The 26,519-nt window shown below is 40.8% G+C and overlaps 1 protein-coding gene across 4 annotated transcripts; it reads right to left on the reverse strand.

Moving 5' to 3' along the window:
- Positions 1-240: 240 nt before the first annotated feature.
- On the reverse strand, positions 241-25,403 carry LOC308405596 (polycomb protein SCMH1). Of its 4 annotated transcripts, none has more exons than XM_080896278.1 (17): positions 25,284-25,403; positions 24,568-24,700; positions 22,926-22,994; positions 22,608-22,685; positions 19,243-19,313; positions 18,911-19,145; positions 17,157-17,245; positions 16,757-17,000; positions 10,044-10,288; positions 9,512-9,703; positions 8,102-8,228; positions 7,793-7,993; positions 7,316-7,486; positions 6,589-6,711; positions 4,314-4,445; positions 1,228-1,361; positions 241-1,082 (listed from the first exon to the last, which is right to left on the reverse strand). In XM_080896278.1, exons 3-17 carry the CDS (start codon positions 22,948-22,950, stop codon positions 963-965), a joined length of 2,187 nt encoding a protein of 728 aa, XP_080752404.1. In that variant the 5' UTR covers positions 22,951-22,994; positions 24,568-24,700; positions 25,284-25,403; the 3' UTR covers positions 241-962. The 4 variants fall into 4 exon arrangements, with proteins under 4 accessions (XP_080752404.1, XP_080752403.1, XP_080752401.1 ...); XM_080896277.1 differs by having other exon boundaries at positions 16,757-17,003; XM_080896275.1 differs by having other exon boundaries at positions 16,757-17,245.
- Positions 25,404-26,519: the final 1,116 nt, after the last annotated feature.

Below are 26,519 nucleotides of genomic sequence, written 5' to 3' on the forward strand. Positions count from 1 at the left end.
GACATGACCAAAAAAAGGTTGACAGCTATATGCTGCCCTCTGCTGGTGGGCAAAACTCTCAACAAACTAAATGTGATCATCAAAATACAGTTTATCTATTCTTGTGAACGATTTTCAAGTTTCAGCTTTTTGAATGTTGCGCGTCATGTGTGTAACAGCAGACAGTTAATGCAGGATGTATATAGGAATTTGTGACCAAACAAAACAAAACAAAACAAGAAAAAGGAGACTTGAATTATTATATATTTATTGAACAATGTTAAGCATGATAGGGCTCTCCATGTAGGAACTCTAATAATATAGTATAAAAAATTAAAAAAGTACAAATAACAAAGACAAGACAAGGCATTGTAAACAACATCCAGAATAAGAGAAAAACCCCATCTTGATGGCAGTTTTTCTCAGAATAAAGTTTTATAAAACACGTTTTTCTAATCATAATTATTACTGTTGTAGTTGCAAAATTATGCCTCAAACAGAGACTGATCGGAAGAAATCCCAACTATTGGGATGTAGCATTTCTTTTCTTCCTTTAGGGTTTTCTTTTTTTTAGCGTATTCCAACACAAAACACTGAAAAAGTCCATATACTTGTATTCATGAAGTACAAAATATGAAATGTACAGATAAAATGTAACATAACAAAAGCAGGCCAAAAGGCCTTTTACAGTTAAAATGGCCACATATGATTCTTCAAGTTAGACTGAAATGCAAAAGTGATGACAGACGAGTGGCCGATCCGACCCCTAACCCATGCTGCCTTAGGCCTGGATTGTGCTACACAAAATAAACATCCCTGACTGAATGAGGTCAGAACAAGGGCGTGTATACTGGATGGAGTACGGTGGAAGTTGCTACATGTAAATTGTCAGCATATGTCCATTATGAAGTGCATGATATACTGAACCTAGAACATGGAGGTGGCGATACAGTTAAGTCCTTCAGAAGGCTTGACTGATGTCGTCAAGCCCGTTTAAGCTTGTCAATGTGGAAGGTGAGTTTGAGGGCAGGGCCGAGCTTCAAACCCATGTATTTCATCATCATGTCGCTACGCAGCAACAGAAGGGCTTTCCCATCAATTTCCTGTAGCAGAGGAATCAGAGGAAAAGTAAACCTTTTTGTTTTTTCCTCTTTTAAACAGAGCTGCTCAAAAGTGATGAATAAAACTGACACGTTTGAAGCATTCACTATTCATTATACATTTATTCATGAATGAATGGATACGTACATGTTTTCTAAAAAGGTCAGCATGTGGGGCCAGAACTGGGTCGATATCCCTGATATACTGCATGACTTCATCTACTGTCCACAGGTTGGGATCCTGACCGCTGGGCCTGGGGCTCTCACGGAAACTACCCGGACCTGGGAGCAAATGTGCAAATACAGATTTATAAGACAGTTATTCACTGAGTAGTAAAAAGCCCAAAAAAACAAACATGTTTATCACTGTCCCAGTGCAGCGGTCTTTCGCACAGGCTCAACATCTGTTTTGACAATTGAGCTGAAATGATGGATCCTGAAAATGTAATGTACTCTTTTTTTGACAAAACTCTATTAAACTTTTTGCATTTGTGTGATTATAAATTTCAGTGTGTTTTTGGGCTACCACTACAAGGGTATTATTTTAACTCAAACACACAGGCTGCACAGGCAAACAGCAGTGAATGGAGTGTCACTGTCTACTACACATATTTCACCTACTATAAGATAACACTCAAATGCCACCATCTCTTCTTTCAACTGCTCCCTTTAGAGATCGCCACAGTGGATCCTCTGTATCACCTTATCCTTATTATCCTCCTCTGTCACACCAACCCTCTGCATGTCCTCCTTCACTATATCCACAAATCTTCTCCGTGGTCTTCCTGTTTTCCTCCTGCATGGCAGCTTCATATTCAGCATCCTTTCTCCTTTACATCAACTATCCCTCCTCTGCTCATCTCCAAAATATCTCAGTCTTGAGTCCCTTATCTCCTTACTGCTCAACCTGAGCTTCCCCTCTGATGTACTCCATTCTAACTCCCAATGAAAAACCTTCGCATCTTCAATTCTGCCACCTCCAGCTCTGTCCTCTCTTTTTGTTAGAGACTTCAAACTGCTATTAGCATTTGAATTGGGTCTTTCCAGTGAAATAAAAGTGGCATGAGTGGCATGAGTGGCACAGAGGGTAAGAAAATGCACTACTGATATCTGGCAAAGTAGCAATTTAGCCACTGAAGAGGCAGTTTCTGACCAAACTCTTCTCATGAACTCTTGAATGGACCTATTCCATAGTGTAAGAGCAGCTTAAGTGCTTATTAAGGGCAAAATGCTGCTATATAAATACCACTGCAGTCACTCGTGTGTTTGGTTTCACTGATTGTCATTTTAAGGCAAATGTGAAGAGCCACTAATTACATGGCAGTGATGTAATTGCACCCGATCCTCCATCAATGATATACTCGCTCATCCAGCTCAGAGTCCCTTAGAACTCTCAGGTTAAGGTAACAAGTGAAGTAGTCAAAGGAGCTTGCAAAGAAAGGCGTCTGGACTTCTTTAAGTTACTTGAAGACGTTTCACCTCTCATCCGAGAAGCTTCTTCAGTTCTAAGGTCAAATGGTGGAGAGTCCCAGATATAAACCTAGTGGGAGTGACCCCCCACAGAGGGACAAAAGGACCCCCTGATGATCCTCTAATCCCCTGAGCCAAGGTGTGAAACTGGGTGTGGGTCCCAATCAGCCAGAGTTTCGGGTGTGTTCATTGTGAAACCTGGCCCCACCTTATCATGCGAATTCCTGAGGTCAGATGGCCCAGGATGTGAGTGGGCGTTAAGGCGTCTGGGAAGGGATCTCAAAACTGGATTATAGATGGCAGAGAGTTGGTGTCGTAAACCCCCGCCTCTGTTCAAAGATGGTCGCTCACAGTGGACATAGATGGCTTCTTTCACTCCTCTTTCAAACCATCTGTCCTCTCTGTCCAAAATGTGAACATTGGCATCCTCGAAAGAGTGTCCTTTATCCTTAAGATGCAGATGGACTGCTGAATCTTGTCCTGTGGAGGTGGCTCTTCTGTGTTGTGCCATGCGCTTGTGAAGTGGCTGTTTGGTCTCTCCAATGTAGAGGTCTGGGCATTCCTCGCTGCACTGTACCGCATACACCACATTGTTAAGTCTGTGTTTTGGCGTTTTGTCTTTCGGGTGAACCAGTTTTTGTCTGAGCGTGTTGCTGGGTCTGAAATACACTGGGATGTCGTGCTTGGAGAAAACTCTCCTGAGTTTTTCTGATACACCGGCTACATAGGGGATGACAATGTTGTTGCGTCTGTCTTTCTTATCCTCCCTCGCTGGTGTCTGATCTTCTTTTCTGTGCCTCTTTGCTGCCTCTTTGCTGACTTTAAGAACGCCCATTTAGGATAGCCGCACGTTTTGAGTGCTTCCTTTACATGTGTGTGAGGTCCTTTGACTACGATGACCTGGATGACTGAGAACCTTCACAGACATAACAAGTGAAGTGTTACGTTTTCTTGTCACTGTTTGGCTGTATTGCACAAACTAGTGAAAATGACCAAGATGACCTCGACTTGAGCACAGTTTTGATGAAGACTATTGGCGATCACTGTGTTTGACTGATGCTTCAGGACGAATACTGGTTCTTGTGAATTGTGAACTGACAGACAGACAATGAATGCCTCGGCATAATATGAGCTTATCTGTCATTAGGCAATATATGCTTTAAAAAACAAACAAACAACAAACTACAACATCAGAGGTCAAAGAACTACAACTGACTTCACTTCCTGTAATGCAGACACAAAAAGGGGGTAGTTCTAAACAAGTTTTACAAGATCTGCAGCACATTTCTACTGCGCTGAAGACATTTATGTATGTGTAAGTAAAGATAAAGCAGAGAAAAATTTACATATGCACTATATGGATAACCTTGACCTTGAGAACCCATGCAATGAAGCTCTCGGTGCACTTTTTGTGCTGACATTAATGACAGAGGAGGTTTGGAACTCTGCATATAATTGACTGTTACACACATTGCTCCTAAGTCCTCAGTGATCCCGCTTGATAGCTTTACTTGTCCTGCCACTCTGAGGCTGTTCTTAAACATTTCACATTTTTTTTGCAATAACACCACTTACAACTGACAGAGGCATATCTAGCAGGGAGGCATCCTCTGACAGCACCACGCTTGAATTTAGTGAATAACCTTAGTTAAAACCAAACTTACTGGATTGCATGTCACTATATTAGCATTTGCAGAAGTAATACATTCACACTTACAGATTTGTCGAAGCTTTTCATAGATACAATGTTGTTTCTTTTCCTACCTGTAGAGTTGTTATGATGCAGCAGTTTGGAGGAGGACCTCAGGCCAGAAGTCAGTCCTGTAGAGTTTTGGGAAAGGGGGCTCTTCTTTAAGTGCTCTGATGTGGCAACACTGTTCTCCATGAAGGACTCACCTGGGAACAAAGAACACAATTATACTAGTACCTAAAAAAAAAAAAAAAGCAAAATAACAAAGAGGTCCCAATGTAGTAAAAAAAAAGATAACAAGTAACAAAAAAAGAGGCCCAACTGACAGCGTATTTGTCAGACACACTGCTTCGCAGCGATTTTGCAGTACCCCTCAGAGAATACCACGGTGATTTAACAGGGCTATGGCATTCTGTAAAAGTATAAGGACACTTTGAAGGGGATATTACCCCTTTTACACATATATCTTCCAATATTACATTAACTTAATTAAAATTTAAGGAAATGGAAAGATGATTAAATGATTAACCTCCTGCCCCAGAATTTAATAGCATTCGCTCTTGAGCTCTGTTTAACTACCTCCTTTTAAATGATTACAGAAAGCTTTACTAGACAAGTCAGAGCACCCAGTTATTACAATTAAAATGTTTGACAGAAATATGATGCCGGATTCCACTTTGAATAGCCTCTGATACTAAATGAGCGGAATCCTTTGATGTCAGCTTATTTCCAGTTATTTTTGCACACAAATAAAGAACAAAGAAAAATATGATTAAAGGCATTTTACAAAAGAGAAATTTACCAGAGGCAGAACATACACACAGTGATGCGAGAAAGAAAGTTTTTGTTAACACACACCTGAATGCTACAGACAAGCAAACTGCTAAAACTTCTGCCTTCTTGCTGATGATCAATAACTCAAAGGCATTTGATTAGCAACACTTGGCTGCTACTTAGCCTCTTAATTCCTATGGATGCAGTCAGGCTCTCCTCTGAAAAGGCTCCCTCTTTTAATACACAACTGTATTTGGTACCATCGTTTAGTAAGTTAAAATGTTCAACAAAGTGTGTGCCTACAATAAAAACAAATAGGTTCACAAATAATTTTTTACTGATCAATCCTCCAAAGAAACAGCCTAATTCTTTATTAGAGTGCAAACAACTACAGTGAGAACCTTCACAGACAACTCCAAAAAATGTGGTGCGAACATTTTAAAGCACGACTTTAAAGCCTAATATGGCTTTTTTCCCCTTTTTTCCTGAATAGTTGATACTACCTGTGTATCTATTATTTTCCTTAATTTCTGTTTGTCACCATGATGAATGCTAACATTAAACATGGTCAAACGTGGCCATGGCTTCACTTTGAACACACTGTTTCACACAGTTTTTTGCACTCTTTGATACTTGTGATGTCAAAGAGAGGAGATCTTAATAGCACACGGCTCTGGCTTACTGTACACCAGCCCCATCGACCTGCTATTCAAACCTTTTATTTGTAAAAGGCAGCCGACTTACAGAAGAAATTTGGCTTAAAGGGACACAAGCTACAAGGGCTTGTCTGAGATAGTACAGCTCTGTAGTTGATCCACTAAGGGCCGGTATAGTCCAAATTCAATAATAAAAGTATGGAGCAAATTAGCATGAGCCTCCTAAAGAGCAAGTAGATGAAAGTTAAATTATGCTTTTTGAGAAGCGATAAAAACATAATAATCTAATCTAAAATCATAATGATAAATCATTAATCATATATATACACAAACACACGCTGCTGTGAGGAAGCATGCACACTTGGTACCTATGCAGTGTGGTGGTCATTATTTAATGATCAACTTTATGTCAGTTAAAATGCAGTGCACACTGCAAACACCTCTATGCCTTATAAAGATCTCTCTCTCTATCTTTTTAAGAGATATATAATATATACAATAATATATACAGTTTTGTAAACTACGTACAAATTTACGTCACATTGTTCATTTCAGGTAGCTTTACATTCAGCACTGGCACATTTCACCATTTAAGCATTGAGTTATAATGGGAAGAAAAACTGACACAAGGGGGAGCACCAATATTACTTTACAGCAGCCACACAGAAAAGAGATTTTTTTAACCAGCCTCATGATCTGGTGATCAGCCAATGCCAGCCCAGTACTGAGCTGATCAGTTATTTTAAAATGCCATTTAATGATCTACCAATACATATGTCACCTGACTAATAATATCACAGACTTTCATGGATAGACTAATATATATATTTTCCCTAGCTCTAAATAAAAGCAAAACAAATTCTATATGAATGGTAGTATGAGTAATAAGAACAGATTATGAATGGATGAAACAGATTACCATCAGTGGAGTGCCGTGGGATTTTTGGCAGTTTCGGAGACAGAGGATTGGTGAAGTCCTGAAGGAACCGCTTTGTGCTTCGTACTGGGACCGCTTTCAGACTGTCTCCAAAACTTCTCCTCTCTAAAAGAAGCACACATGGGTTGAAGAACAGCTGGAGGCTATTGTTCCATGTTAACTAAAAATCAAGAAGCTGGATGTGACAAAGATGCAACTCAGTGTACCAGAGCAGTGATATTTTAGATCTCTAACAATTACGCTGAATGTGTGTTACATAATTATCCTTCGTTTTAAGAAAAAAAAGAGAGCATATTTTAGGCCACATTGCCCAACCCTAGTTCTCTTCACTACCCCTGTCTTTGCAATTTCAACACATTACTTGCTTTCCACAATACAGCAAATAAGGATTCATTTTCTAGAAGCATATTGCCAACATCTCTGCATAAATAAGGCAGACACATAATAGTCTGCTGTTTCCTCTCACCTAAACCACTTAGAAAACGGTCTAAACCAGTCGTTTCCTACTAAGCTTAGCATATTTTTCCACCTGACACAAGAGCCCAATGACTATTATAAAACTTTAGCTGCCTTTTCATTAAATGTAGTAAAAGTGAGCAGAGTCTTTGACACTGGTACTTTTCAATGTAAGAGCATGGTTCTAACAGCTATGTTAAAATAAATTAACACTGTACACGTGAACACAGAGTGGGCAAACAGCGACCCTGACCTGTAGTGTACGTGTGACTGTCGTAGTGAAGACCGCCTCTGGCTACAGGCTGGCTGCCAAACAAAGGATCGCAGTGCAGGTTGTGGCAAAGTTTTTCCAGGAAGCGGAGGACATAGGTGACACTGCTGACAGTTGGCAGGGTCAAGGTGTGCTGCTGCTGGTCAAAAAAGGCTGGAAAAGACATGGTGGATATTAATTCAGCTGCTTCATTCAAGTGTAATTCAATAAACAGGCTGTGTTACAGATGTGAGTGAGCTTTCATGAATAAACAAAATCCGACCCACACAATCTGTGTAACATAACTCAAACAACAACAATAGAATCAGCCAAGTGGTTTGTTTTATTTTTTCGTACTTTGTTGGTTCTTGATGTTCTCGTGGATAAGTGAGCATTGCCACAGTAAATTCATAAGCACTAAATCAAAGAGAAGAAAGGGTGAAGAAAGTGAATTTGCTTTCAAATTAGACCAATGCACACCTGAAATGACTTCTCCTCCTTGTCCAGATTTCAGGCAGGAGAAGACTGTGCCCTGGTTGTGAGCAGAGTCCACACAAGCTTGGACACACTGCTGAAGCACCGACGAGGCTCGGCCTGGCCCAAAGTGGTCTGGCAGCTGTTGGATACGCCGCTGGTCTAAATGGGGTCCCATCTTGCCGTACTTGTTTAGGTACACACAAACTAAAAGGCGAAAGGTATATGACCTTAAATGACACTGAATGAAAAAGTTGATGCAAAAAACCCCAAAAAGCAATGTGCATTATGTGTAGGCCTGTGGACGCTGTGTACCTGTGGGAGCCTGTAGTGCAGAATTAGGGATGGTAGCATTGTCCAGGGGCACAGTGCTGGTGTCAGGCTCTGGGGTACTGCTGGTGGGAGACGTGGGGACTGGATTAGGTACCACTCGTGGTTTTCTCTGTATGCAAATACACAAATTCAGAGCCATCAGTACATATATTTAGAAAAGCAAATAAAAGAACTGAGCTAAGTACATTTCTGTAAATGGTAATGGAAAACTAAACAAACATACAAACCGGATGCTGCAAACACTACCAATGACTGAGCACTGTGGTTTTGCAACTGTTTGCGCTTAATAAATGGATACCAGCTCAGTCCATCTTACCCAAAAACAACTATATCGTTTATAAAGACATAAATATGATGAAACCAAGGCTTTAAGAATTTTTTTATAGCATGTATGTTACAAATGAGCAGGCATGTTTAACTAGCTAGGAAACTTATGATAACAGAAACAGGAACGGGCTTTGTCAGATCAGAGGGTTAACTAAGGCTACGTTCACACTGCAGGTGTTAATGCTCAATTCCGATTTTTTGATCAAATCCGATTTTTTTGTCTGCTCGTTCACACTACAAATAAAATGCGACAGCAAACGCTCTCTAGTGTGAACGCTCAAAGCGGCCCGCATGCGCAAAAGAAGACGTCACACACAACGCGCTCTGTTTAGACCCAGAGCAAACAATATGGTTTGACTGATGGCCTTAATATAAAGACTTCGGACTTTAAGTTTCCCAATTTTTGCTTTAAGTTATTTTGTTATTTACATAATAATGTAAATAACCTAATAATTATCCTTATTGCTGTTTTAGAGAGGAGCGGTGCTTCAAAGGATAGCTGCAGATTTCTGTCAGAATCTGCAGATTATACAGTACAAATAAAATGTTCATGTTTCTCCAACGTTGTCTTCCCAGCAGTTTCACTGGATGGCCAGGAAGCGTTCGCGATGTCTTCTCGGGCGCTTCTCCGGCGCTGATAATTGGCGTCTGTCTTGTGTCAGTGACGTAAAAGACGGATTTAATGCGACATGACCGTTCAAACAGCAGTCGCTTTCTAAAACATCGGATATGTATCGGATTCAGTACCACATCGGATTTGTGCCGTTCACACTGTCATACCATGATCGGATATGGGTCGCATAGGGTCAAAAAAAAAAATCGGATTTGATGCGCTTTCGCCTGCAGTGTGAACGTAGCCTAACAGGTTAGTTTCTGGCTAAATAACTTAATAATCCAAATATAGTCAAAAAACACTGGACAAGCCTCCAATGATTTGCGCTCCAAGAATTATACTGCAGAAGTTTCCCTTTTCACATTTTCATCAGCATTTCTCAAGCAGGCAGCTGTTTATGTGACATGAAGTTGTCTAATGACAGCTGGGGTTCTTTTGTACTGGACAGTTACCTTGCTGCCAGGTTTCGGCCCTCTTTTCTTTGGGATCTTGATAGGTTCTGCCTGAGTCTGACCCTGCTGCAAAGTTATCCTCTGCGCCCAGTTGGCGGGCAGTCTGCCCCTGGTTCGCCCTGGGCCTGTCACGGGCCGCCCTGGCCCAGCCATGGAATCCTCTAGCCAGCTAGCTCTCTTTGCCCACCCCAGCTGCAAACAAAGAGCAAAGGACACACAGTCAAATAGGGATGCCTCTTTTTTTAATAATGCCCCTCAAACACAAAACAACTAATCTGGGATGCCATTGTGAGCAGTCTCATAGTTTAATGTAAAGGTTGGTTAAAAATTCACTTACCCGTTACTTCTTTTATTAACAGGCTATAGAAATTCTTTCTACCACTTGGAATTCAATTGAAAGATTCAACAGCAACACGTTGTCTCAGAAACACTGTCCCTGCTACACCGGACAGAAACTATTTGTATACTATATGTAAGTGTCATAACTGCTTCACTATCACACAAAAGTAAAAAACTGTTTTTTCATGCCCACCTTACTGCCTGGTTTTGGTCCTCTCTTCTTGGGAATTTTGACGGGTTCCTGGACTTTTTCTGGCTGGATGCTCTGTGGTCCCAGTGTAGAGCCCTTCTGATTCCAGTGCCCTGTCACTTTGGTTTTCCTGCGGCCTGGCTTGCGTCCTCTCTGGCCTGGAGGCCTGCCCACCGTGGGGCTGGGATGCATGACTGGGCTCTCCACACTTCCGTCTGTCAATGCTCCAAGGCTTTTGGGCAGCACCACTGTGAGCGTAAAGAGAGAAAAGAAAATGGGAGAAGTTGAAAAGCTGCTTGGTATCGGCAGCAAAATTAATTAAGAGTTATTGCTCTGTGCCTCTCAGTTAGGTATTCACATCTTCCATATTCAGCCTACAATTTAGAAGTCTAAATCTAGAACGCCTTTTGTGGTTATGTTATGTGAACAACAAGGGCAACGTGTTCAGTCATAATCCTAAATCAACTTCACCAAACACCTGCTGTGCAATATGCACACAACATTGCCACATTGCAGAATGAGTCATGTGCTTGATGCATTCAAGTAGCCTTTGTGCTGTTGGCTGCAATGTCCTCACATGCTTCAAATTGAAGCCAAATAAGAAGCTGGCTGAGTCACGCACAGACATTAAGTACTCTCTGTGCATGGGGAAGGTACTTGGTTTTCTGATCTCTACTCTAAGACTTTCTGAAAAGCTAAAGGTAAAGCGTGTTATCTTCAATGGATGACAAAATCCAGATTGTTTACAACATCTGAACTTCTCTCAGTGGCACTAAAGCCAAGAAGGTCAAACTTTCTTAGCAACAAAATAGTTCTTTCTCAAACTATGTCCTTCAGTTATAAGCCCAAGGACACCACAGTGCAGTTCTCACACTCAAGCACTTTTTACAGTCTTAGGGAACAGGTAGCGAGCAAAAAAAAAGAAGAAAAAGAGAAGAGTGGTCGCATCAAAAAGTTCCCTTTTTAAGACTGAATTTAAACTTTCAGTCATTTTTTTCCACACACAAACAAAATCAAAACTGCTGAGAAACTGACAGCAATTTGACTTTGCACTCTTTTCCAGTACGGCATCACCACTGAGTGGTAACCAAGCCTCTAATAACATTAAGCCACAGAAGAAGGAATACACACTCTTTTTGTTTGGTGCTCAAGGGCTGAGAAATTATTTTTGAACTGACTAATAAACAATCTACCAAAGATCCGGCTCATTCTTTGATCATGCCATAACTCTAAACCAAGTTCAATAAAATTCAGTGTGGCAGATTGCATAACTGTGTTGAAAGTCAAACAGAGACTTATTTTTAAATTTACATTTATTTTATATAAAGTATTTCCTGGGAAAATAACCAAGTCTGCGGATATGTTTAATAAAAGTGCTAATTCTGTTTATTAAACAAAATTAATTTTCATTTCATTGGTGTAGTGGAGTAGTATTTGATATGCCTCAAAATCTGATCAGATACAAATGATCTCTTTAGGCAGATCCCACTAAAAGTACAGGCAAGTAAAGTATATGCATCAATTTGGTGTTACATCATATATAACATAATGAAATCACACAATCAGGCGTTATCTTTGTAAACTGTTATCCACTGTACGCCGCAAAATGAAGATCAAGAAAAAGCAAAAGAAAGACTAAAAGCTATCAGGTAGCAACTGAAAGAAGAAAAATAAGCAGTTGTTAAAGACAGAGGTTACGAAAGTTGGTTACCTCTTCTTCTACCTTTAAGACTCTGCTGGCCAGAAAAAAACAAGAAGCAACATAGAAAAAGCACAAGAATTAAAACGCAAATGAAGAAGCAAGCTGCTGCAAAAATGTATCTCCAGAATATGAACACACGGCCCTTCACTCCTGAATGTGAAGCACTTCTGAAATCAGGTAATCCCCAGAGAACAGGCGCATGTTAAAAACATTAACAGAGGGTCTCTACTAAACACAAGAAAACAACCAAGCAGTCCGTGTACTTTACATAAGCCATTACAGCTGGCAAAACTTCAAGAATGTGTGCATGCAAAAACAACCGCACAGAAAAACAGAGCCACAGTATAGTCGGAATATCTGGCTTCATATGCACCTGCGATTTAAAACACGCTTTCACACACACTGCACAACCTAAAGTGCGCTGGTATTCATCCTGGATCAGCTGGGGACAGATTTACGAGAGGAGCGGCCACATTCATTAACACAGGTCTTGGCCAGCGGGGCTGTATTTATTAAACACGTTCACACAAACAGACCAATCAATGCAACACACAGTCTGCAGGCTACTGCTACGTTTCACAGAGAAGTCACAGAGAAGCTAAAGAGAAAAAAAGAGGGAAGGAAAACAAACAAAAAAAAACAAGACAGCTGATTGATCCTAAACAGATTGAACAAATCCTAGATAATATGTTTAACGGTGTAAAGAGATTGAGGTTACAATCAATTGCACTGCTTGTAAATACAGCCAAGCAAGCGCTTAACAAGCAAACCCTTGTTTTTTTCTTTATCCCATGAGTGCACTGAGTTCACCGAGTTCATAAAGCCACCACTACCAGCTTCATATTACAGCAACATAACTTCTCAAGCGCTTTTGATCTAACGCTCGCTCTATGGCTGCATTTCAGTAATTTCATTCATTTACTCACCGTCTGTCTCAAACGAAAGTCAAAAGTGTCTGATTGTCAGCACAGCTGTCCTCAAATTCACCCTCTCCTCCTGCCCTGTCCTCCTCTCCCACTCTTCCTCTGACTCCTCCTTTTCTCCCTTTTTCCTCCCTTCTCTTCTTTTCTCCTCCCACATGTACTGACAATGTAAACAATCCACTTTTCACAGCATATGTCTGTCCTTTCTCTTGATTTCTGCCTCTTTAATCTTTCCAAGGTGTCTATTCAGACTTCGACAGCCAGTGTGCCAATGAGAGGCCTGTGGAGGGGCACACAGACTCATTTCACTCGCGTCATGCCCTGATTCTGCTAACTGGGCAAGTGCCAGGCCTACATAAAACACTAGCAGGCTACAAAGACATATCCTCCATTTCCCTCCCTCAATCGGCTCCTTCACATATTGTGGATTCTACACACGAGGACAGCTGACCCTGTGGCTGATAACCCTTGTAAGCAACTTCTACCTTCTGTGGTTCTTCTGTAACACATTTCCAGCTTTGAGTCTGGCTTTTATTCCTGATGACAGCTACAATGTCTGAAATATAACTGCTTTACAAGAGCAATGATTTTTTTACCACAAGTCACAAAGGAAGCAATATATCACAAAGAACTGTTGCATTGTAAACAGTCTTCTAAAAGAGAAGTAAAAACCGCAGCCATGCCTACTTCAACATTTACAAACCAAACTGAATACAAATAGACACTGAGAGCCAACTTTGCACTTAAAAAACCCCATGCAAATAGGAAGGAAATTTTTAACAACACTTTAACCATATGCAGTGTAAATGTGGACATACAGCAGATGGACAAAATAAAAGCAGAAATCTCATAGTGTAGTGAAATCTAATCCATGAGTCAGGAATAAATAATGCCTTTATCAGGAGTTATAATTTTTTTCCAGACTTAGCCACAGATGTGTTGATGAACTAAGTTGATATCCATATAATTTCTGCACATAAAAAAACCTTTTAAAGTAAAATAATGCAATTTGAACACCCAGCCGTGATTATTTTCATTTTATTTTGGAATTACAATTTTGGTGTTACAATGCAAAGATAATCAGAACCTCTAAGGAAGTAAAAGCCGTTTTTGGAGTAGAGCCGGCAAAAGCTTTGTCTGCCGTCATTCTCCAAAGCTTCTGTGCAATCCCTAGAGGCCCCATCTGTACCCGTCAACCTCACATGCACCAGGTAGGGACTAGCAGTTGCTCTTGCATGACAAGCTTTGCAGTCAAAAACACCCTTTAGTCCAGGACCAGGGCTGCCCATTCGATAACTAATTTTAATCTTGATTGTGACATTAGCTTCCCACATGTAAATGGACATTAACCAAGAAAGAAAGCAGCAAATGCTGTACAACACAACTATATTATTCAACCACCTGAAAACAAGACAAACTGCAGTATAATTAATGCATGAAGGACTAGAGAAACAATGCAATGATTATTAAAATCAATCATCCAACATCAGACAGCACATGCGTACTAGGTGTCACTAAGATGCACTAGAATCACTGACACTGTCTCCAAAGATATGTGTCCAAAATATGTAGCGAGTAGAGAAAGGTTTCAGGAAAATAGTCAAATTACTGGACAAAAGATATATTATCAAAGTGAAAATACCTGCATTATGTGCAAAACATTACAGGGGAAATTTAGAGGAACACAAGGCTACTAAGTACTATGAGTTTAATTCACATCCATTTTGTAGATACAATGAAAGGTGTGATAGACTTTATATTTAGTTTCTAGGAAGTGCACTTTGATCAGGTAAAAAAAAAAACCCCAGAACCTATTTCAAAACCTTATTTAATTAAAATTAAATAATTTAATCTGCAACCCTACAGGAAATGATACTAGAAAATAGGGCTGGGCGATATGGCCTAAAATCCATATCGCAATATAATTTGAAGCACATGCGGTAACGATATATATCGCGATATATTCTTTTCTTCTGTATAACGTATTTTCCACACTATAAGGCACACTTAAAATCCTTTAATTTTCTCAAAAATCGAGAGTGTGCCTTATGTATGAATTCTGGTTGTGCTTACTGACCTTGAACTGATTTGGGCGTGCAGAAATCTGTTAAAAATGTTTTAGTACAACTTTGGTAAGCCGCACTGCTTGATGGATTGTCAGAGCATTACGGCTGCCGTAGTGAGGAGCTTCACGGAGTAATCTGGGTCCAAAACTCTGTCCATTTCAGGTCCCAAAGTCAAACGAACACTGAGAGTTAAAAACGGTCTAAATTCTTTCACCTTTAATAAAATCAGCACCGTTGCTGCTTTACCAAGTGTAACAATTAAGTTTAACATCCAAGCATCCATGAAAACAGAATTTATTAAATTTAACGGAGTTACAAGTTAACAGGAAGTTAGCTCGCTAGTTTCCACCTAAACATGACATACCATGTTCTGACTGAGAGATTTCTGAAACTAATTAAAACGTACAGCTCTGCTACCACTTCCAACATAAATGAAGAGAGAAAACTAAACAGCAGTGGCGTTTGCAGGGTTACTGAAGTTAGACTATCTGGTATATAATGTTTTGCTACGTGATTGCTAGCGACACAGCTATGTTAGCATAACATTAGCACAGTGAAGCTGGAGGATGAACGTCAACTAGGGCTGGGCGATATGACCCAAAATTCATATCTCGATATTTTTTAGCTGGATGGCGATATAAGATATATATCTCGATATTTTTTTTTTAAAGCCATAAGTTAAGAACAAAAAGAGAGTTCTTAGTCACACTGTGTCCCAGATGTCACACGGGCACTTTTATTTACATACAGCGTAGATGTACATGAAGAAATTACTCAAAAATAAATTATCAGCATTTATTAAATAATCATGGTCCATAAATAAAAGAAAACAATGTTGTTTTTGTGCATAACAAAAAGCTCACAATTGTGCAGTCAAAATGTAAACTGACAGACGCTGAGCGTAATAACAAAGAGACAGATTTCACAGCTGCACCACGTCTCTGAACAGGTGCCATTTGTGGTCCTTATACACACACAGTACGGTAATATTACGTTGAAGCACAGTACGTATCACTCCGCGAGGCTCCTCCCCAGTAGCCGTAATCCTCCGACAATCCATCAAGCGGTGCAGCTCCGTAGCTTAGCAAAGTCATATTAAAACATTTTTTGACAGATTGATGAGCGCTGTGTACCACATAAAATCGGTTTGCGGTCAGTAAGCACAACCAGAATTAATACATAAGGCGCACTGTCGAGTTTTGAGAAAATGAAAGGATTTTAGGCCGTGCAGCCCCTCCGGGCTGCATGTCGTTAGCGCGGTTAGCTCGTTAGCGCAGTTAGCTCGCTAACACGTTGACGCCGTCCAGCCCCACGCACGGGGCGATCCGCAGTAACTCGATAACTGAGATTTTCCGCTTTCATCTTGTCATTGCCTGCAGGTGAAGCTATGGGGGAGGAGGAGTTGTGTTCAGTGAAGGAGAGGCGAGGCCGAGTAACGTTGCGTAGAGACAAAAGTGGACGAAAGAGAGGCAAACCTGCGGCTCCACAAGTATAATTATAACGTAACATAGACTATATCGATATAAACGATATTGTCACATCTTATATCTCGTATGAAAATATATCGATATTTTTAAAAAACTCGACATATCGCCCAGCCCTAACATCACACCACAGCCGCCCTATCACATGACGCATACTGCTCCAACGTGCTAAGGTCACGAGCTGGGTTTTGTGAGGCGCTTTTGTGATATTTAATGGATCGGATTACATTTTTTATTTCTCTCTGATATCCGATCCAGTAATTTAGGTCAGTATCAGACCGATACCGATACGTAATATCGGATCGGTCTATCCCTAATAGATACCATTAGTTATTTTCAATGATGGAACACTTGCTCAGGATAGAGATAACTCAAGCTCTGATCACCGTTTTAGAAGATCACCAATATTATAGTACATGCCAAACTTTAAAGCCACTATACTGCAGCAGAAATAGAAAGAAGACTTAGACGCAAAATACAGAGAAAGTCAAACTCAAGTTATATACACTCTTAGCTATCACCGTATTTATGAGGTTCATACCTTTCGTGCCAGGTGGCTGAAGATTGTCTCCAGTGAGGGCGCACCAGCCAACAGGGAAGATGTCCCTTGAGTCATAGCGGCAGTAGTAATCAAAGGCTCCTCGCCAGCCATCAAAGGTGACCAGCACCTCAACACCACGCAATGCACCTACTGTCGCTGGGCAGATAAAGTGGGGATTTTTCCGGTCTACAGCCTCCAGCTTCATCCCCACTTGGAAGGAGTTCTGCTCTGGGGCGGGAGGCTCCTGCTGGGGAATATGGAGTGAAAGAAAAGGGTCAAATATGGTAGTTATCAAACAGTCAAACCATGTGATAGATGTTCTTATTGTGTCATACATCAGAAGAGTTGGCCATCTTTGTGAATGCTGAGCTTTTTGAGCTTGTGAGCCTTGTACAGGTACCTTGTGAAAGATGCGAGAGGGAGCCATCTCTGCTCCATTTAGTGTTTTCAGAAGGAACATGGGCCAGGAGGACGCATTGAGTCGAAAACCTGAATAAGGACACAAATATTCTCATTACGACACCAGCTTCAAAATGAAAAGGTTGAATCATCATGAATCAAACAATGAATCATGAAATTATTAATTAAATTAAGCAAGTGTGAAAAGAATCATTCATTATGATCAAGGATAATCACTACGAAAGTAGTAGGCAGTGTTAATTTTGACAGCAAATTTTGATTCAGTTTTAGTCATGGTCTTTTAACTAAAACGTCATTTAGTTTTAGTCCTATTTATGCATCTAAAGTCATTTAGTTTAAGTCAACCACGTATTAAAAGAGTACCATAGACTAAATCTGAAGTTGGTTCAGTTGACTAAAATATAAAGTGTAAAAGTTTGCCATGTTCTTAACCGCTCAAAGTTGCTCCACACGCTGATTTTTAAAGGAGAATTTTAAAAAGTGAACTGTTTTACTCCTCTCTTCCTTCCTCACTTTGACATTTTGTTTCTTTCATGAGAATCATGGAGCACGGGATTCTCCCCAACCACCCACCCACCCACACGTCTGGGTTTGCTATCCTCGGGACATCCCATATGCACAATGCCTTCCCTAGCTGCTTACCATAACCCTAACCAACAAAAATGAATGCCTAACCCTTACCCTAAACTTAACCATAACCCAAATGTAACCCTGACACTAAAACCACATTTTGAGTGTGAAAAATGCCTTTAATCCCGTAGGGACCTGGATTTTGGTCCACATGAGGGCTGTTGGTCCCCACCAGTATAGTAAATTTCAGATTTCAGTCCGCACCAAGACAGTAAGAACCCGCACACCAGACCTCTGCCCACTAATACTGCCTACGGTATTAGTCCCTGTCCTCTTCCTATGTTTCCACTGACACACACTGTTGGCACACTGTGGCGAGATACGCATGACAAAGTCTCTCTTTATTAAATTGGCAAAGAGTGTCGTAGTGCTTTTGGAGTTCTTGAATGTGTGTGGGTTAGGGTTCAGGATTAAGAAAGAGAGAGACAGACAGACAGACAGACACACACACACACAAGCCCGTTCAGCTTTCTTAGTGAGGACCTTCATTGACATAATGGTTTCCCTAGCCCCTTACACTAACCCTAACCATTAAAAATGAATGCCTAACCCTAACCATTACTCTAAACCCAACCATAACCTAATTGTAACCCTGACACTAAAACCACATTTTGAGCCTCAAAAAGGCCTTCAAACTTGTGAGGACTGGTGAATGTGTCCTCACAAGTGACTGTTGGTTCTCACAAGTACAGTAGAACGCAGATTTCGGTCCTCACAAAGGTAGCTAGACAGGAAAATCTAGAATCTAGATCGAATCAGAAGAAAATCACTTCTGATTGGATCACTTCCAAACTAGTCCCGCCTATCTACACATCTTAATTAGAACTGATTGGATCTTGTCTCTTGTCTCTCCAAAGTGTCAATACATGTCATCATAGTTTTGGTCCTCATGCATTAATTTTTATTTAGTTATCTTCTTGTTTTGGGGGGAAAAACAGTCATTGATGAAAACTGTCTCTAAGCTCTTTTTAATTCATCATAATTCGACTCCATTTCTGCTCTGTCACTTTCTCAGAGCAGAGATAACAGTAGAGTTTGTGAAGTTAATTCATGACTGTGTGAAAATGCAAAGATGCTCATGTGTGGTTGTGCTTGTGTCCTCACCAAGTGGTGGCTGCAGCATGCCTCCGTTTTTTTCACAGCTGCCGATAGGCTGGATCTCTGAGGAATCCACCAGACGCCAGAAGTCGTTTTTGTTGTCAGACCCATCCAGGCGCAGCCGCAGCCGCGAACCCGTCAAGCCCACCACTGTGGCGATGCAGGTAGACGTGGTGTTTCGCGGGTCCTGAGCCTCCAGTTTCATGCCTGCCTTGAACTCGTTTACGGGAGGTGTTAGGCTCTGGACAGTGATGATAGTAAAAATATGGAGAAAAAAAAGAAAAAGGAATGAAGACCTATAAAAATGACACTTTGCAATCAGCCATGAATCTACATACCTGTCTGAAACATGAGGCAGGGGCAGCAATAGTGTCTGTCTCTTTCAGGTATTTCTCCCAACTGAAGTGCCCTGCAGAATAACAGGAAACTTTAATACATCTTTTTCCAATCACGCACACTGCCACATTTGTTACATTGTATGTACAAGATTTACATTTTTACCTTGACAAAACAAACAATACACAAAAAAAATATCTCTCTCTCATGTATATATATATATATATATACACTGAACAAAAATATAAACGCAACACTTTTGTTTTTGCTCCCATTCCCCATGGGATGGACGTAGAGACCTAAAATTCATTCCAGATACACAATATAACCATCCCTCCCAAACAGTGGTCACAAATCAGTCCAAATGTGTGGTAGTGGGCACATCTGCTATATTGAGATAATCCATCCCACCTCACAGGTGTGCCACATCAGGATGCTGATCTGACATCATGAGTAGTGCACAGGTGTACCTCAGACTGCCCACAACAAAAGGCCACCCTGGAATGTGCAGTTTTGACTCACAGCAAAATGCCACAGATGCCACAAGCAATGAGGGAGCGCGCAATTGGCATGCTGACAGCAGGAATGTCAACCAGATCTGTCGCCCGTGCATTGAATGTTCATTTCTCAACCATAAGCCGTCTCCACAGGCGTTTCAGAGAACATGGCAGCACATCCAACCGGCCTCACAACCGCAGACCTCGTGTAACCACACCAGCCCAGGACCTCCACATCCAGCAGGTTCACCTCCAAGATCGTCTGAGACCAGCCACCCAGACAGCTGCTGGAACAATTGGTTTGCACAAACAAACAATTTCTGCACAGACTGTCAGAAACCGTCTCAGGGACGCTCAACTGCATGCCCGTCGTCCTCATCGGGGTCTTGACCTGACTCCAGCTCGTCGCCGTAACAGACTTGTGTGGGCAAATGCTCACATTCGATGGCGTCTGGCACGTTGGAGAGGTGTGCGCTTCACGGATGAATCATGGTTCACATTGTTCAGGGCAGATGGCAGCTGAGAATGTCCCAGTTCTTGCATGGCCAGCATACTCACCGGACATGTCACCCATTGAGCATGTTCGGGATGTGCTTGACCGGCGTATACGACAGCGTGTACCAGTTCCCACGAATATCCAACAACCTCGCACAGCCATTGAAGTGGAGTGGACCAACATTCCACAGGCCACAATTGACAATCTGATAGACTCCATGCGACGATGTGTTGCACTGCATGAGGCAAATGGTGGTCACACCAGATACTGACCGGTTCTGGGTCCCCAGACCCCCAATAGTGCAAAAAACTGCACATTCCAGGGTGGCTTTTTGTTGTGGGCAGTCTGAGGTACACCTGTGCACTACTCATGATGTCAGATCAGCATCCTGATGTGGCACACCTGTGAGGTGGGATGGATTATCTCAATATAGCAGATGTGCCCACTACCACACATTTGGACTGATTTGTGACCACTGTTTGGGAGGGATGGTTATATTGTGTATCTGGAATGAATTTTAGGTCTCTACGTCCATCCCATGGGGAATGGGAGCAAAAACAAAAGTGTTGCGTTTATATTTTTGTTCAGTGTATATATATATATATATATATATATATATTAGGGGTGCAACGATACACAAAATTCACGGTTCGGTTCGATACTTTGGTGTCACGGTTCGATATTTTTTCGATACAAAAAAAATGTTCATGCATTTTTAATTTGTCATTTATTAAAATTATAAATATATATTTTAACTCAAAAGTACAGTTTTTAAATTTAACCCTAACCCTTGTGCGCGTTTTTTATTTTGACAGCGAATGCGCACCTGCGGACCACTTATGTGCAGCCCTGGTTATATAGCTCGTCATATTGCAGCCACAGAAATTATTTTGTCCATGAAACCATAAAGCTGCACTTTCTTTTTGCCTTATAGTCTGATTTGTCATAACTTCTCCGTTTTGTGGTAAGCTTTTCTTTGGCTGTCACTTCTTCACCCTGACCTGTCTTATTTGGCTCAGCAGAACTGAAATGCTTTTACACGCGCACTCACATAAGCTCAGCGATTCTCTGCGCGATCAACCTCTCACATGTTTAAGCTTGCTGCGGGAGATTTCACTTGTCATGTTTGCATAGTAAGCTAACGATTAATAAGACGATGTCAGAGGAATTGGTGCACAAATTATCATCACTCACAGATCAGTGCTGTCGCTCTCTATACACAGTTCGCACGATTGCAAAGTGAAAGCAAAAAAACAAGCGCAAATTCAAACACGACTTCAATATGTCACATATTGACAGTGGCTCACCGATGCCAATGACATAATTACCCAGCTACATTTCTGAAAGAATGCAAAAGCATTGACATATATTTTTCCTACAATAGCCCGACGGGCAGGGAAGAGATAGATTTTGGTAGCCCGACTGAAAAAATCGCTAGCTCCGGGACGTCGGGCTAGCGATATTGCAAGCCCTGTATCTGATTGAGGAATCACTCATCTTTGGAAAAGAGAGTTTATTACAGAGAAATGGCTCTTTCCAAAATAAAAGCTATACTATCCGCTTCTTCTGGGCTATATTCTCAGCAGCATAAGGAGAATCATGTGCTAACAGCTGTCTAAATGACTCGGCTAAAGTTAGTAGCATGCTTGTTGTTTTTGTCTTTGCACTAGGATGATGTCGGTGTAAATGTGCAGTCATATTTGTTGTGTTCCCACTAGTGCTTTCAGGTTAATCTTGTCGAAATGACCTTAACACAACACGGCAAATCTCCGTTAACGAGCTACCGCTGATCGCTCCGTGCATGGGGCTAGACGGCCAACACGTTAACGAGCTAACTGCGCTAACACACTAGTTCACACCAATGTAATTGAGCATTGCATGGCACATCCAACATACTGTTTTACTTTAGTCCATGACTCGCTTACCTTCAGGGTCATACGTCACATGAAAACCAAAATAATTCCAAACGCCAGATCTGAATGAGGGTGGGGGAGGTGCCCTGCGCTCTTCCTTCTAACGATGCTGTCTGTGTGGAGCGCTCAGTGGATCTGCGCTCGACAGTGCAGCCTAGGCGGAGTAGTCGAACACAGATTCACTGAGCGCTCCACACAGACAGCATCGTCAGAAGGAAAATTGATAAAATAAATTACAAATGTTGTATTGTTCGATACATATGCGTACCGAACCGAAAGCACTGTATCGAACGGTTCAATATCGATACGAATATCGTTGCACCCCTAATATATATATATATATTTGTATTTATGTAACAAATTGTCTGAATAGTTAATAAAAATACTGAGAAAAAACAGTATCACATTGTTTTTGCTTACATTTGGTGAACAATTACTTCATCTACCATTGCGTTATATACCTTGGTACTGTGAGGGCACGCGGGAAGGCCGTCCACTCCTAGCATGCTTAATCCTTCGGGCATCTTTCCACTCTATCGCTAGAAGAGCCAAGAAAGGCAAGAAAATCCTTTAACTATGGGTAATCTTCTCATCAGTCAACACGTTGCAATACCTGGCAAAAATCACTGCTCCAGGCAATGTCAGGAATTAGAGGACTATTACAACATAACATACATTTTCAGGGCATAAAAGATGACACGCTACATATTTCTAGCTTCACCTACAATCTAGAAATAATACAACATGTTAAAAATATATTAATCATAAAACAAACTCACCTTTTTGTGGTACAGGTTTCCTCATGCTCCAACAATACTGACCAACTAACAAAACAAAAGTGGCCTCCACTGTAAAGGCAATAAAACACACAAAAACTGAGTTAAAGCTTAGTCACGCATGTTTGTGGCAATTTTTTCCTTTATCGATTTAAAAATAGAGTCACATTCGAAACATTAACACACACACACACACACACACACACACACACACACACACACACACACACACACACACACACACACACACACACACACACACACACACACACAAAATGTCACCTTGAAGTCTGGAGACAGTTGGGCATAAAGCAGCTAACATGATGCTTTTGATACAACACTGCAGCATCAAACTTCAATAAATCCATTTACACACGTTGGATTTGAAATTTTCAGCCAGTTTAAATGGAACTGTGTTATTCTAGTGTCTTTACCTCACAAAAGAAACACCTTGAGGCAAGTGAACTAGTTTACAAGCACTGTGAAAAAATATATTGTTTTTAACCTGTTAACTTGTGTTTCATTTTCTCAAGTGCAACATTTTGTTTCTGAAATGACCAGAAATAAACAGGAAATTCCAGGATTTCTCTTCAGTAAGGAAAAACAGACTTGTAACCTTTACTGCGCACCACTCTATTAAGCATAGACATTCCCCAAAAAACTAAATTATACTAACAGATGGCGGAATATTTCTAAAATCATAGATAATTAAGGCCATCAAAATGCACAACTCTTAATTTACATCACTGACAAAGAACCAATCACACTAATATATTCTATAATATATTCTTGAGGCCAAAGGCTCAGCTACTACATATAAAATGTACTATTGTTATTCAAAGGCAACAGAGAACTGGAGACTTTACTAAAGCTTACTTGTCTTCTCAGGGGTTCATCACAAAGATCAAAAGTGCACTGCATGTGGACTTGTGGAGTTTTTCACATGTTACACATACATTGTGAGATCATAATGAATAACTTTCTTGAGATATTGACTGCTTATGTAAGAGATTTATCCCAAAAAATGACACCGGTCTCTCAGTTAAAGCAGCAGAAATAGCACCCAGGGATGACTTTCTATTCAACTTTGATCAAATAATTTAATAATTAATTTAAAAAAAACAACTAGTATTGATTACAGAAAATTGGTTTATTGCCCATAACATAAAGCATACTGTCTTGAATGCTCATGAATGTCTCGCCGTCTGTCAGCAGGCCAAGGTTACGGCAAGAGCAACATGTTTTAAGGCTCAGTGACCCCTGTTACCTAACCCCGGCTCACAAACACTACAAACCAGACACAACACACAGGTCAGCAGGTCAACGGATATAAACAAGTGCTTCAAGTGGCTGCTTCTGCAGTTTCCCCACACCCCACTGCGACATTTATTACCACAAAGTAATCAAACAAGGCCGATATTTAAGTAGTTTTAGCCAGAAATGTGAGGACGTTAGTAACAGTCGCAACGCAGATGTTAACCATCTGCCAAACATTTGAATTTGCTGAGGAAAAATATTCCCGCTTTATTATGAGGGCTGTTATAAATTAACCGAGCTTGCGTGGAAAATGTAAAAGAGCAAAGGCAGAGCATCCACAGTGTCGCTTAAACCAGATATGGGCTGTTCATATTATAAACGCGCCTACCTTATAACTTCATAACCGTTTTGCTGCGTTTCTCCTTATCGGATGAGCTCCTTTTCAATAGAAGTGCGCCTTTTTCCGCCGCCAAAGGGGGGACGGCTCCCAAATTAAAGCGACCGGCTCCCTGTTTTTCGGGCTGAAAAAAAGTGACAGGAGGACTGGCATCAGTGATCGGCAGCAGCACATCCCTCCTGTTGCAAACTCCAGGGAGTAACAGTTGTTTCACACATAAATGGAGCTCCTAACTTTATATTCAGAAACAAAACATCACCGGCTACATTGGAGAAATTTACTGAGCTTCATTCAAAACACAAAGCCAGCACATGGGACCCTCTTCCCCGCCCTCTCCTACGCTTTATTTCCATGAATACTCATTTACATGACAGCAGCGTTAACTGTATTAATCAGGAGTTTAACAGCAACCCCTGCTGCACAAGCCTCTCCAAACACCACTGAATGAAAGTCAAACATGCATGAAGCCAGTGCAGACATCTCATCCAGCAGGCTATGCTACGCACGGCTTCACAGACATGCCCACGGATTTAGCGTGCTAGCTTAGCATGCTAGGTGGCACGCTAGTTCGCCGACCTGATTATAAATATTAGCATTAGCAAAACGGGAGCGTACCAGCACTGTGAGGTTAGTTAGCGGTCATTTCGGCTCAGCGCTGAAGTCGAGCCTTAACGGAGATGCCGCTCGGTGTATCCGAGGATGTTTACCTTGCTTTGTAACGTGTGTATTTGTTTCTAGCGCTTTTGTGGGTCCGCCATTTTTTCCCTACACGATGAGAAGGGGTGTTTTGCCAACATTTCTTGTCTGGCAGACAGTCCGGCAGACGGGCAAGTCGAGCTAATGATGGGGAAACGGCACAACAGTGACCCCTAGCGGCAAAAGCTGGTATTTTTTTTTTTAAAAAATGCAGTGGAAAGGTTTTATAATAATAATAATAATAATAATAATAATAATAATAATAATAATAATTATTATTATTATTATTATTATTTTACATACTTATATGTTACAGATCATCAAACCGATTTCACTCAAATAGAACCTGTCGCATAAAGTGAACTAGGCTTAAAGGTTGCACAAAGTAACACATCATGCTAAAATCTTAATAAAACAGTTGCAAAACAAAGTCACTGCTCATCTATCAGTCTGGAAAGGGTTTTAAATATATTTCCAAGGCTTTGGGATTCCAGCAAACCATGTTTAGAGCCAATTTCGCAGGCCTGCCAAAATTACTCCATGAGTGTATTTGTATTCAGTAAGTAATTACACTACAATGACACTTATCATGCGGATTTTTTTTTAAATTGTGAATTTTCCTGTTTGTGTATGAATTTTAGTACTAAATAAAATGACAAATGTTCATCAACCATAGGCACCTGGAAACACTCACATCTCTATAACACCCTTTATTTATTGTTTTTGAATGTAATTAATTGTTCAAATTTTAGAAATACATTAACGCCAAACATAACTCTTTCTAAAATATAGTTTTGGATGTGCATAGTCCTACCTAGTATGGCTACTGTAGGACAAACATGTTTTAGTCAACAAAGAGAGATCAAAAAAGTTAAATTTAGACTGTAGCCCACAATGACTCCTACTGGCTGGTGTGTTTCTGCTAGTATTTGGACTGGATCCGGTTGCACCCAGAAGCTTTTCCCATCCTGTGGGAGGCAGTCAGTCCACTGTTTACCTCAGCTGTCAATGTCAACTAAGGACCGCCTTTATTTACTCTGGAAGAAGCTGTAAAAGTTTCTGAAAGGAGCCCGATATGGTTATACTGAGGTGAGTTGTCTAGGATATGCTAAACTGTTGGTTAGCTGTTGTTTTTGTCACTGTTAGGTATTGCTAACCTCTGATAGCTGCTGTTAACTGACTTTAGTGAAACTGTATTTGAAATGGATGAGAAATGGATTTCCGGTTAATACTTGTACAGCTGCTGT

This window comes from Rhamphochromis sp. 'chilingali' (assembly GCF_963969265.1).
Source record: "Rhamphochromis sp. 'chilingali' genome assembly, chromosome: 11".
NCBI lineage: Eukaryota > Metazoa > Chordata > Actinopteri > Cichliformes > Cichlidae > Rhamphochromis > Rhamphochromis sp. 'chilingali'.

Coding starts and splice junctions, on each gene's coding strand:
- LOC308405596 (XM_080896275.1), bottom strand. CDS start 22,950: ATGAGGAAACCTGTACCACAAAAAG. Junction 10,289..16,756: donor TCAGCCACCTGGCACGAAAG/GTATGAACCTCA, acceptor TTACGCTCACAG/TGGTGCTGCCCAAAAGCCTT. Junction 1,362..4,313: donor GCATCATAACAACTCTACAG/GTAGGAAAAGAA, acceptor ATTTGCTCCCAG/GTCCGGGTAGTTTCCGTGAG.